The 12,152-nt window shown below is 53.2% G+C and overlaps 1 protein-coding gene across 1 annotated transcript; it reads left to right on the top strand.

The window, feature by feature from the left end:
- The first annotated feature begins 2,232 nt into the window (after positions 1–2,232).
- On the top strand, positions 2,233–11,722 carry LOC120659180 (DDRGK domain-containing protein 1-like). The gene is made up of 7 exons (XM_039937232.1): positions 2,233–2,559; positions 2,640–2,743; positions 3,149–3,250; positions 3,342–3,503; positions 3,892–3,948; positions 10,931–10,967; positions 11,152–11,722. Exons 1-7 carry the CDS (start codon positions 2,331–2,333, stop codon positions 11,364–11,366), a joined length of 906 nt encoding a protein of 301 aa, XP_039793166.1. The 5' UTR covers positions 2,233–2,330; the 3' UTR covers positions 11,367–11,722.
- The last annotated feature ends 430 nt before the right edge of the window (positions 11,723–12,152 follow it).

Genomic DNA, 12,152 nt, shown 5'->3' with positions numbered 1-12,152 from the left:
ACATTCTCTCTGATCAATGGTACAGTGACTGCACCAATGCTATCACTTTGACCATCGGTTAAACTGGTGATGAAGACCCATATGCTTCACAAGAAACAGGCTCTCTGGACATTAGTAGGGCATTGCATCGATGCTTTCATCGGTTAAATCGGTGCAGTAGAACTATTTTCACTTGATCCCCAATTGCACTGAGTTATACACCGATGCTTCAATAACTAAGTCATCAGTCTAACCGGTGCATGGACGCTGGTTTAACCGGCGCTACATCATCGGTTTAACAGGTGATACTGATGTTTCTTGTCTTTGCTCAAATGACACGGAGTTGATTTCTTCTTCGAGATTTTCTTCTTCCAAGTGTTGTTTTGACTTCTTTGAGCTGTCTTGAGCAAGTGTGCAAGATTTTCTAGGTCAACTTTTACTAGGTCAAGATACTAACTCAAGAAACCCCCTTAATAGTACGGTCAAAAACTAAAATATAAAATCTGAACTAAATCAAGTGTTCTTCATCTCTTTGTGACATTTGATACTAGAAAGATCCTTAATCTTCAATTTTTTGGCCTTGACCCGTAGAATCAATCAAATTGAGGGGTCTCCTTTCACATTTCATATGAGACACAACGATAGTCGATATTTCCTTTAAAACACAGATTAGTCACATACGATTGTCATTAATCACCGAAACTTACCATGTGCATCTATCGGCCTAGATGCTTTCACTCTCTCTCTTCCTCTCTGCCAGCCAGGCAAGGGGATGTTGGGTTCTTTCAGATAAATGCGCGCATGAACTCTTCCTTGTTCATTTAATTATTTGGATCGACCACACCCTGTGTTAGTTTTCTTTAAAAAAGTAGCAAAAGTATTCTTAAAATACAAATTAAAATAGTTTCACCCACATTCTACGATAGAATGCGACCTCATCGATTTTTAATTGAAACATTTTTTTTGGGGTCTATCGTTTTAGATTCAGTATGCAAAATTACTACTATTGTAAAGTGGTCAAGGATATCTAAGTTGTTGCTGCTTAGAGTCTTCAAAAAACTTGTTCTTGAAGTTCACATACTGCTCTTCACAAGTATCCAAGGCAATCTACGTTCAAAAAAAAAATCCAAGGCAATCTTACAAACAGGCAAATAGATATAAATAAAAATGGTACAGCAATCATCATATGTGTATAATAAACAAAATATACTAGACCGTTATACATGTTATTATCATGTGAGCACAAGGATAATTAAAAATGGTGATATAGAACGATCAACACTGGACATGGCTCCAAGGACAGCTGTAGAGCATTCTAAAGTTTCAAGGGCCTTAAATGTGATAAATTCCGAAACAGAGTTTTTTCTGCAGAAAAAAACTAATGACAGGCCGGAACAAAAATATATGTATTCATGGTAGTATGGAACGAAGATTGGAGGTACATACATCATGGCTAGTTATCGATAAGTGTTCCATTCTTTATTTTTATTAAGTGTGTTTTATTTGTCACGACAAGTTATTTGACATTTCGACTGGATCGTCTTTGCAAGCGAAACGTAGCACTACTGCATGGGGTTCTACAACCCATAGTGTTTTTATAATAATAATCCAACAATCTGGACTAATCTATATCTATTACTAAAGCGAGTAGGATTTTTACCTCAAATTTCAGTTTGATCCATCTTATGTTATTGACAGGTGGGTCTTAACTCTTAGTCTATCCCGTATACGAGTCCGACTAGCCTTTTATCAATCGAAATCTTGATTGGAAACCCGGGCAAATCAGTCGGAATCATAATCGGAACCTGGTCAATCAATGTCTCGCATGACCTGTAGGCGGAGTGAACGAACACAAAATTGGTGATATTATGTAGATCTATTATATTATCCGTATCAACGCACGGGTAATATGGTAGTAAATAAATAAAAAGGAGTAGATATACATGATAGTAATAATTTACTTCGGTTACGGACCAAACTAGGTCAAAGCACTTGGTCGTTCTAAAAAAACTCCGTTATTAACTATTTATAAACAGATAAGAGCATAAACAAATAACCAAGAAGAAATTAAAATAATTACTATAGAATCAAGGAAATGCACAGAAAACTGAAAAATAATAGAAAACCATACAGAAGATACATCCTGACATTCCTGGGCCGAACGTAGCTGCTGCGTCGGGTTTGGGCCTCCTAAACACCCAACTGGGCCGGACCACATTGCGAGCGTGTTTCATGGCAGATTCCTCCTCTCTCTCTCTCTCGGGGAAGAAAAAAACAAATCAGTTGCGGCAGGCAAATCGATTCCGATCAAATCGAGGGTTTGGGAAGCGAGATCGCCGGCGACCGGGAAGATGGACGCCGGCGGGGGCGGCGTCTTGGGCGCCGTGCTCTGCATGCTCCTGGTCTTCGCCATCATCCCCCTCCTCCGCTGGCGCCGCCGCTCCGATGCCGCCGACAACCACCGCCTCCCGCCCCAGCCGCTCCAGGAGGACCAGGTTCTGCACGGTCGCGCTGCGCCGCGCCGCATGCGTCGGAGGCCGGGAGCAGCCTCTTCTTCTGCTGCATCAGCCAGCCGCGATGGTACCAGAACAACGAAAGCCCTTTTTTTTTGCCACCTATTGCGTGCGTCCTAACCCTAGCCTCGGTTCTCGGCTGTGCAGTTCCAGAGGACGATGAGGAGGGTGACGAGGAGGAGGTCCAGGACGTTCCCAGATCCTCCAAGAAGAAGGAGAAGAAAAGGCAAGAGCGAGAGGCGCAGCGTCAGGTTGGTTACTCACTACAATGCTGTGTCCTGCCGCCCATGGGTTCCAACTAGTGATTATCTTGCGAGCCACAGATTAGTGAATTGTGTTCCATTGATTGGTACCTCCCACTGCAATTTCGGCTGCACGGGCAGGTTTAGTTCATCTACCGTATGTACTTCAGTGTGTTCCTATCCCAATTCAGTTTATTTGTTTATCTATGGTTTGCACATTCTGCTTTTGTCATGGTTTACACATTCAGTGCCTGGCTCAAGCCAACTTACCATAATTGATTGATTGCCAGTTTGATGTCGATGTCATAACAGAATTGGCAAGCAAATTACAATGTACAATTACATGTTGTGCCGATCTCTCTTATATGAAATAAAGCCCCAAAATTGACATGAACAATACTCTTTGCTTGCAAGGCTGAAGATGCTGCACGGGATTCAAGGAGGAATAAACAAGACCGGTATGAGGAAATGAGGAGGAGAAAGGATGAGGAGCGTGAGGCACAAGAGAGACTACTGGTTAGGGATTCTTCTAGCTGCCAATACTTTCTGTTCTTTTCTTTTGTCATGTTTCGAACTGCGATGCTAAGTACCTAATTAATTGGTCTAGGAAGAAGAAGCTAGAGCAAGGAAAGCAAAGGAAGAGGAGGCCGCTGCTCTAGAATTTGAGAAATGGAAAGGGGCCTTCTCTGTTGATGATGAAGGTACAACAGAGAGTGAGATGCAAGATGATGGTCAGGGTTTGCTCCACAACTTTGTGGAATACATCAAGGTATACTGTTTATGAAGCAAGTGCCTTCAATTATGCCCCCATGAATATGCAACTTTAAGTTTCCATGATTATTCTTGAATTGGACCAAAAAAAAAATCTCCCTTCAATGAACTATGATAGGTCACTGTCCATATAAATATTTTGTGCTTTGTTTGCCATTTAGTCTGCTTACAGATACCATTGCGTTTTGTTTTACCTTGAAGTCTGAAATTGATTATGAGAATTTATAGTGATGTGCTTTACCCTAGCTTGCTAAACAGTATTTGAAGCATGCAGTATGTCCTGCCACAATCTTGAGTATACTGGTTGCCTATCCTATTTGGTATGATATGCTTGGCTATGTAAAGTGGAAAACTTAGCTGCTAATTTTTTCCCTTGAACTTTCCAGAAGCAGAAGTGTGTTCCCCTTGAGGACCTGGCAGCAGAGTTCAGGATGCGAACCCAGGTACTTAAAGTCTATGCATTAGAGGCTTGACTCTTGTTATGAATAACTCAATTAACTTCCGATGGCCTGTCATGTTCAAATAGAAATAATGATAAAATCCATTATATATGTGCTGATAACTTAAGTTTGATACCATCTGATACCCTTTTCTTTACACCGCTGTTGCACCATTAAACTGGCATTTCAAGAATGATATGTTTTGTAACCCCATTACATGGGGCATTTGTCAACTGGCTAGCTGTCTCACGCCCTTAACTTTTCCATTATCTGAAATTGCCTTGCCTTAATTTTTTCCTTTTATATTTCTGCTTTTTAATTTAACTAAATATGTATCCAAAATAGTTACTTGGTGAAGGGAATAAGTCTCTGTACTTGTGGTCTTTGTGGGGCTGTGTGGGGCTGCAGCATGTGGGGCTGCAGCATCTCATTTTTCTGCAGCATGCATTAGCACCATTGCTGCCCTAGAGGACAACATCTTGGACTGCTTTAGCATCTAGATAGGACAGCAGTTAGTCCTTTCATTTGGCATCTTAGACTAGGAGTAGTCCTTTCATTTGGCATCTTAGACTAGGAGTAGAATATGCCTCAGTGTTGGCTGCCCTGCAGCTGTGTATAAATGTGTTGCCTCCCCTCCCGTTGGATGGCATGGCATTGTGAGTGTGAATGAAGAAAACCCAGAAAACTTCCCCAACTTGAGTGTCATCCTCTCAGCTCAATGAGAGTGAAAATTGAGCTGCTAACATCTGGTATCAGAGCCGTACTTTCATGTAGGTTAGACATTTCCTGCACTTCTCCCTCCCAAGCAGCAGCTAGCACAGCAGCAGCTAGCGCAGCAGCAGCGGCTAGTGCAGCAGCACCTGCTGCACCCTCTACTCCACCTTCCTCACCCGAGCAGACGAGCGGCAGCTCAGCTCGTCTGAGGTTGCGTCTTCTCCACGCAGCAGCCCCCTGGAGGCGCGCCATGTCCGACGCACCGTCTCAGCGCTAGGTCGCCTCGAGCGCACGGCGTCAGCGAGATGCCGAGCTCGCCGCGGCAGAGGAGCGCAGGCGAGCGACGGCACAAGCCGCTGCAGCAGCGGCGAGGGCGGCCAGGCTGGCTGCAGCCGAGCTGGCGGCGGCCAGGGCGGAGGTGGAAGCAGAGGCGGCGGAGGATGCAGCGCGTGCGGCGGAGGTCGAGGTTGAGACCTTGCGCGGCAGCCTCAGCGGCTCCATCGCCGGCGACGCCACCGCCGACGAGGACCTTGAGGAGTTGGAGAGGGAGAGAGCGCGGGAGCGGACCGCGCGGTGGGCAGCAGTCCACCCCGGCGGCGGCGGCCTGGACGGCGGCGCGCCCGGCGGCGGTCCAGGGGCCCGCGCGCCCGGCGGCGGCCTAGATGGCGGCGCGCCCGGCGGCGCGCCCGGCGACGGTCCAGGGGCCCGCGCGCCTTGCGGCGGCCCAGGGGGCGGCGCGCCCGGCGACGGCCCAGGGGGCCGCGCGCCCAGCGACGGCCCACGGGGCCGCGCGCCCGGCGGCGGAGGCGGCGCCCCTGGCGGCGGCCGCGCCCTTGGCGGCGGCGCGCAGGGCGGTGGCGGAGCTCCTGGCTGGGGTGCGCGCGGCGGCGCCCCCGGCTACCACGGCCTCCAGGCGGTGGTCAGGGACGTCGGTCCCGGTGGTGGGTGGCCCACCCTCACCAAGACCAACTACGTCGAGTGGGCCGCAGTCATGGAGGTGAAGCTCCAGGTGCGGCATATGTGGGAGGCAGTCTGGTACGGCGACGTCGACTACGATGAGGATCGACGGGCGCTGGATGCTCTCATCGCAGCAGCCCCGCCCGAGATGCAGTTCACGCTTTCCAAGAAGCGAACTGCCAAGGAGGCCTGGGACTCCATCGCTGCGGCACGTATCGGCAGCGACCGCGCCCGCAAGACCACTCTCCAGGCACTTCGCAAGGAGTGGGAGAACCTGGCCTTCAAGCCAGGTGAGGATGTTGATGACTTCGCCCTCCGTCTCAACACTCTACTGCAGAAGGTGGTGCAGTTCGGCGACGACACCTACGACGAGGAGAGAGCCGTCGAGAAGCTCTTCCGCTGCGTCCCCGAGAGGTACAAGCAGACCGCTCGCTCGATCGAGTCTCTGCTAGACCTCTCCACCATGACGATCGAGGAGGCGATAGGTCGCCTCAAGGTCGTCAACAGCGACGAGCCACAGCCTCCCTCGGGAGGCATCTCCATCGGTGGGAAGCTCCACCTCACTCAGGAGCAGTGGGAGGCTCGGCGCGGTGACAGGAGGAGGGGGGAGCCCTCTTCCTCGACTGGTGGCCGCAAGCGCGGCAAGCCGCGAAAGGGGCGCGGAGGTGCCCAAGCCGGGGCACGAGGGCGCGCCGAGGGTGGCGCCCGCGGAGATGCTCAGGGCGGCGCCGCTGACAGGCCCAAGGCGGCACGAGACGACGCCTGCCACAACTGTGGCAGGCCCGGCCACTGGGCCAGGGACTGCCCGCAGCGGAGGCGTGGGGGCCAAGCCCACGTCGCGGAGGCCCAGCCGGATGACGAGCCGGCTCTGTTCCTACTCCACGGGGACATGGAGCCGCAGCCGGCGGCACCGCCTGTCACCGCTCTACTCCACCTCGACGAGCCGCGTGCCCGAGTTCTCCTCGGCAACGGCTCCGACGACGACAGGGTCGATGGCTGGTACCTCGACTCCGGCGCCACGCACCACATGACCGGGCGGCGGGAGTTCTTCTCCGACCTGGACGTCGACGTAGGTGGCTCCGTCAGGTTCGGGGACTCCTCCGCCGTGGAGATCAAGGGCGTGGGCTCCGTGATCTTCACCGCCAAGTCCGGAGAGCACCGGATGCTCACCGGAGTCTACTACATCCCGGCGCTGCGGAACTCCATCATCAGCCTTGGGCAGCTCGATGAGAGCGGCTCCCGCGTGGTGATCGACAGCGGGGTCCTCCGCATCTGGGACCACCGTCGCCAGCTTCTCGCCAGGGTGGTTCGAGGGAAGAACCGCCTCTACATTCTCTATGTCGGGGTGGCCCAGGCTCTTTGTCTTGCAGCTCGCAGGGACGACGAGGCATGGCAGTGGCACGAGCGCTTTGGGCACCTCCACTTTGAGGCCCTGAAGCGGCTCGGCGCCAAGGAGATGGTGCGAGGCCTCCCGTGCCTCGACCACGTGGAGCAGCTCTGCGACGTCTGTGTGCTGACGAAGCAGAGGCGGCACTCCTTCCCCCAGCAGGCGAGCTTCCGAGCCAAGGAGCGGCTCGAGCTCGTACACGGGGACTTGTGTGGCCCGGTGACACCGGTCACACCAGGAGGACGGCGCTACTTCCTGCTGCTCGTCGATGACCTCTCCCGCTTCATGTGGGTGATGATCCTCGGCAGCAAGGGAGAGGCTGCGGACGCCATCAGGCGTGCTTAGGCTGCTGCGGAGGCGGAGAGCGGCCGCAAGTTGCGCGTGCTGCGCACCGACAACGGCGGCGAGTTCACGGCGGCCGAGTTCGCGGCGTACTGCGCGGATGAGGGCATCCAGCGCCACTACTCCGCGCCGTACAGCCCGCAGCAGAACGGCGTCGTCGAGCAGCGCAACCAGACGGTTGTGGGGATGGCCCGGGCCCTCCTCAAGCAGAGGGGGATGCCGACTGTCTTCTGGGGTGAGGCGGTGGTGACGGCCGTCTACATCCTCAACCGCTCGTCCACCAAGACACTCGACGGCATGACACCGTATGAGGCTTGGCATGGGCGCAAGCCGGCGGTCTCCCACCTGCGGGTCTTCGGCTGCCTCGCGTTCGCCAAGGAGCTTGGCCACATCGGCAAGCTCGACGACAGGAGCACTCCGGGAGTGTTCATCGGCTACGCGGCGGGTTCGAAGGCCTACCGCATTCTCGACCCGGAGACAGCGTGTGCGCACGGCGCGCGACGTTGTGTTCGACGAAGGGCGAGGATGGGCGTGGGACAAGGCGGTGGACGACGGCTCGGCTCCGACGTACGACGACTTCACCGTCGAGTACGTCCACTTCGAGGGAGCTGGGGGAGTAGGCAGCTCTTCTTCGCCGAGCGTGCCTACCCCGGTCCCCGAGCCTCCACCGACTCCGGCGCCCGCCACACCGGCGGCACCACGCCCTTCAGCTACGACTCCGGCTGCGTCGAGTTCCTCAGCTGTACCACCACAGCCGGCGACGCCGCGCACTCCAGCACCGACAGCCACTCCTCCGGGCACGCCTACTCCAGCACCTGCTCACAGCCCGGTGGAGTTCGCTACTCCGCTCTCTCACGACGAGGAGCGCATCGACGCGTACCACGACGGTGAGCCGCTGCGGTACCGTACGATGGAGGACCTTCTCGGCGATCAGCCGGTGCCGGGACTGGTGCCTCACGACCTGGAGGCGCAGTTGCTCCTCGCGTGCGACGACGGCGAGCCTCGGTCTTTTGCAGAGGCCGAGGGACACGCGGCATGGCGTGCCGCGATGCAGTCGGAGATGGACGCGGTTGAGAAGAACCGCACTTGGGAGCTTGCTGATCTCCCTCGCGGTCACCGCGCGATCACCCTTAAGTGGGTGTTCAAGCTGAAGAGGGATGAGGCCGGCACCGTCGTCAAGCACAAGGCTCGCCTGGTGGCACGAGGTTTCGTGCAGCAGGAGGGAGTCGACTTCGACGATGCCTTCGCTCCCGTGGCACGGATGGAGTCCGTGCGACTCCTCCTTGCGCTAGCTGCCCAGGAGGGCTGGCGTGTCCATCACATGGACGTCAAGTCGGCGTTTCTCAACGGCGACTTGAAGGAGGAGGTCTACGTGCACCAGCCGCCGGGGTTTGCGATCCCCGGCAAGGAGGGTGAGGTGCTACGTCTGCGCAAGGCCCTCTATGGCTTGCGGCAGGCCCCGAGGGCGTGGAACGCCAAGCTGGACTCCACACTCAAGGGGATGGGCTTCGAGCAAAGCCCGCACGAGGCGGCCATCTACCGGCGGGGCAATGGCGGAAATGCCCTGCTGGTGGGTGTCTACGTCGACGACTTGGTGATCACCGGCACCAAGGATGCGGAGGTGGTGGCGTTCAAGGAGGAGATGAAGGCCACCTTCCAGATGAGCGACCTGGGGCCTCTCTCCTTCTACCTGGGGATCGAGGTGCACCAGGACGACTCCGGGATCACACTTCGACAGACCGCCTACGCCAAGCGCGTCGTCGAGCTCGCTGGGCTCACCGACTGCAACCCAGCTCTCACTCCGATGGAGGAGAGGCTGAAGCTGATCCGTGACAGCACGGCGGAGGAGGTAGACGCTACTCAGTACCGGCGTCTTGTGGGGAGCCTCCGCTACCTCGCCCACACACGGCCGGACTTGGCGTTCTCCGTCGGCTACGTCAGTCGGTTCATGCAGCGACCGACGACGGAGCACCAACAGGCCGTGAAGAGGATCATCCGCTATGTTGCGGGACTCTCGACCACGGTCTCCACTACCCGAGGTGCCCTGGGGCGGCACACTTCGTTGGGTACAGCGACAGCGACCACGCCGGCGACATCGACACCAGCAAGAGTACGAGCGGGATCCTCTTCTTCCTCGGCGAGTGCCTCGTTAGCTGGCAGTCGGTCAAGCAGCAGGTGGTGGCCTTGTCCAGCTGCGAGGCCGAGTACATAGCGGCTTCCACCGCGTCGACTCAGGCGCTCTGGCTCGCTCGACTACTTGGTGATCTACTCGGCAGAGACACTGGAGCAGTGGAGCTCAGGGTGGATAGCAAGTCCGCTCTGGCCTTGGCAAAGAACCCCGTTTTCCACGAACGGAGCAAGCACATCCGGGTCAAGTATCACTTCATCCGAGGCTGCTTGGAGGAAGGAACCATCAAGACGAGCTACATCAACACCAAGGATCAGCTTGCGGATCTGCTCACCAAGCCCCTTGGGAGGATCAAGTTCCTTGAGCTCTGCTCCAAGACCGGGATGGTCCAATCTTCCCACAAGACGATGCACAAGACTTAGGGGGAGAATGAAGGGAATAAGTCTCTGTACTTGTGGTCTTTGTGGGGCTGCAGCATGTGGGGCTGCAGCATCTCATTTTTCTGCAGCATGCACTAGCACCATTGCTGCCCTAGAGGACAGCATCTTGGACTGCTTTAGCATCTAGATAGGACAGCAGTTAGTCCTTTCATTTGGCATCTTAGACTAGGAGTAGTCCTTTCATTTGGCATCTTAGACTAGGAGTAGAATATGCCTCAGTGTTGGCTGCCCTGCAGCTGTGTATAAATGTGTTGCCTCCCCTCCCGTTGGATGGCATGGCATTGTGAGTGTGAATGAAGAAAACCCAGAAAACTTCCCCAACTTGAATGTCATCCTCTCAGCTCAATGAGAGTGAAAATTGAGCTGCTAACACTTGGGACTAGTCTCACCTTATATGCCGCGTGCCATGCATAGAAATCTGAGATCCACATGGGGCTCATTTTCTAGGAAAACCAGTAAGCAAGAATACCGGGCAGCATTCTAAGATATCTCCAAAACTCTGTCAGTGACCTTTATCCTGAGGCAGTGTCTGAGATGAGGTTAGAATATGGACCGAAAAACACCTCCATATAACCATCATTAGTTGGGATTTGCATGACTTTGAGACAAAAAAAATTTGCAATGTCTTTTGTCTCCATGTGTAATTTTCTGCTAGTTTTTATTCGTTTTATGACAAACATTTTCAGCTAGTTGACTGTTTGGTACTGTGTAGTGTAACGATAATTTCCTGAACCTTTTCCCCTCATCCTTTGACATCACTGCTGCATGAGGCTGAGATGCTTTTCTCTCAGTAAAGTCCCAGTCTAGGTTCCATAGAGTCGTGATCGGTGATCATTCAGTACTGTTAGAAGTGATGAGTAATCAAACCATGACAAGCCCAGTAGATGTGAACTTGAATGGCCGTCAACTATTGCTGTGGGAATTATTCTGTGGTGTTGTATCGCTTGATTTGTCATGTACCAGCATCCTATAGTCATTAATTTACCTTGCTTCTCAGTACAACACACTATTTTGCAGGATTGCATCAACCGCATTGTGACTCTGGAAAGCATGGGTATGTGACTCTTGTATAACTTTGGTCCTCTTTCCTTTGGTCTATGACTCAGCCTTAATAGCCCTCCTGATGCTGTCTGTATGCTTTTTTTAGCTGCATTTTGTGGCATATGTGTGAAACTTGCCTGCCACTAAAGCACTCAGCATTATTTAGTCTGATGAGCCTTTTGTCTTGAATTTAACAGATAGGTTATCTGGTGTGATGGATGACCGTGGGAAGTTCATCTACATATCCACCGAGGAGATGAAGGCTGTTGCAGAGTACATCAGGAAACAGGGGAGAGTGAGCATATCACATCTGGCGAACAACTCAAACCAATTTATCGATTTGGAGCCAAAGGCTCAGTACGAGGAGGAGAGCCATCAAGATGACAGTGCTGCAGTGGACACGGATCAATGAGAAGAGGTCGTTGGCGTTGGCAGGCACACACTCTTGTTTCTGTGCTCAGAGATGTTTGTAGTGATTTCAAAGCTGCGATAACATACATGGGTTGCCTTGGATGATTGAGAGGTGTAGTAAGCAAGTCACTGGTAACATATACTACTAGTATGATACATGTGGACATGCTAAATATCATCATATCATGTAGAAGAGAGAAGCTGTAGGTTTGAATTGGAGTGGGCCAGAGATTTCAAGTAGCATGAAAATCGAGCTTGGGTAGAGAAAGACTGCTCCTTGCGTTCATGTCTTTTGAGACATTTCATTTCATCAGGCAACCAAATCAATATGTTTGTATAAGCTAGGTAGTTGATTGATATCGCCCCCCCCCCCCCCCCCCCCCAAGAGACGTCAATCTTTTGTTTGTTGGATTAAAAGAAGACCCAATTGTCCAATTTTTTATGTCACATTTTCAGTGGATGGCCCCCTAGATGGCTTCTGATTCCTGCACGCACGCAAGGTGAGGAATGTTGAGTAATCTATCCTGATTGTGACGAGTGAATTGTCAACCGTGCGGTGTGATCGTGCGCTTGGTCTTTGGATTGCAGGTACACGGGCGTCAAGTGTCGACGGAGAACTGCCGTGGAGGTGCTGTGGCCGATGGACCGTGTGGTGGACGACGGTGAAGGGCAGCCGGGACCGGAGCTCATGCCGGGCGGTAGCTGTGGCGTACACTCCTGGATCGAGGGCGCAAGCGACGACGGAAGGCGGGTTTCTTGGTTTGCGCCACAAAACCAAGGAGGCGGA

This window comes from Panicum virgatum, chromosome 2N (genome assembly GCF_016808335.1).
Source record: "Panicum virgatum strain AP13 chromosome 2N, P.virgatum_v5, whole genome shotgun sequence".
Lineage (NCBI taxonomy): Eukaryota > Viridiplantae > Streptophyta > Magnoliopsida > Poales > Poaceae > Panicum > Panicum virgatum.
Note: the sequence above shows the minus strand (reverse complement) of the source record. Positions and strands in the feature narration are given on the sequence as shown.

Coding starts and splice junctions, on each gene's coding strand:
- LOC120659180 (XM_039937232.1), top strand. CDS start 2,331: ATGGACGCCGGCGGGGGCGGCGTCTTGGGCGCCGTGCTCTGCATGCTC. Junction 3,251..3,341: donor AGGCACAAGAGAGACTACTG/GTTAGGGATTCT, acceptor TAATTGGTCTAG/GAAGAAGAAGCTAGAGCAAG. Junction 3,504..3,891: donor ACTTTGTGGAATACATCAAG/GTATACTGTTTA, acceptor TGAACTTTCCAG/AAGCAGAAGTGTGTTCCCCT.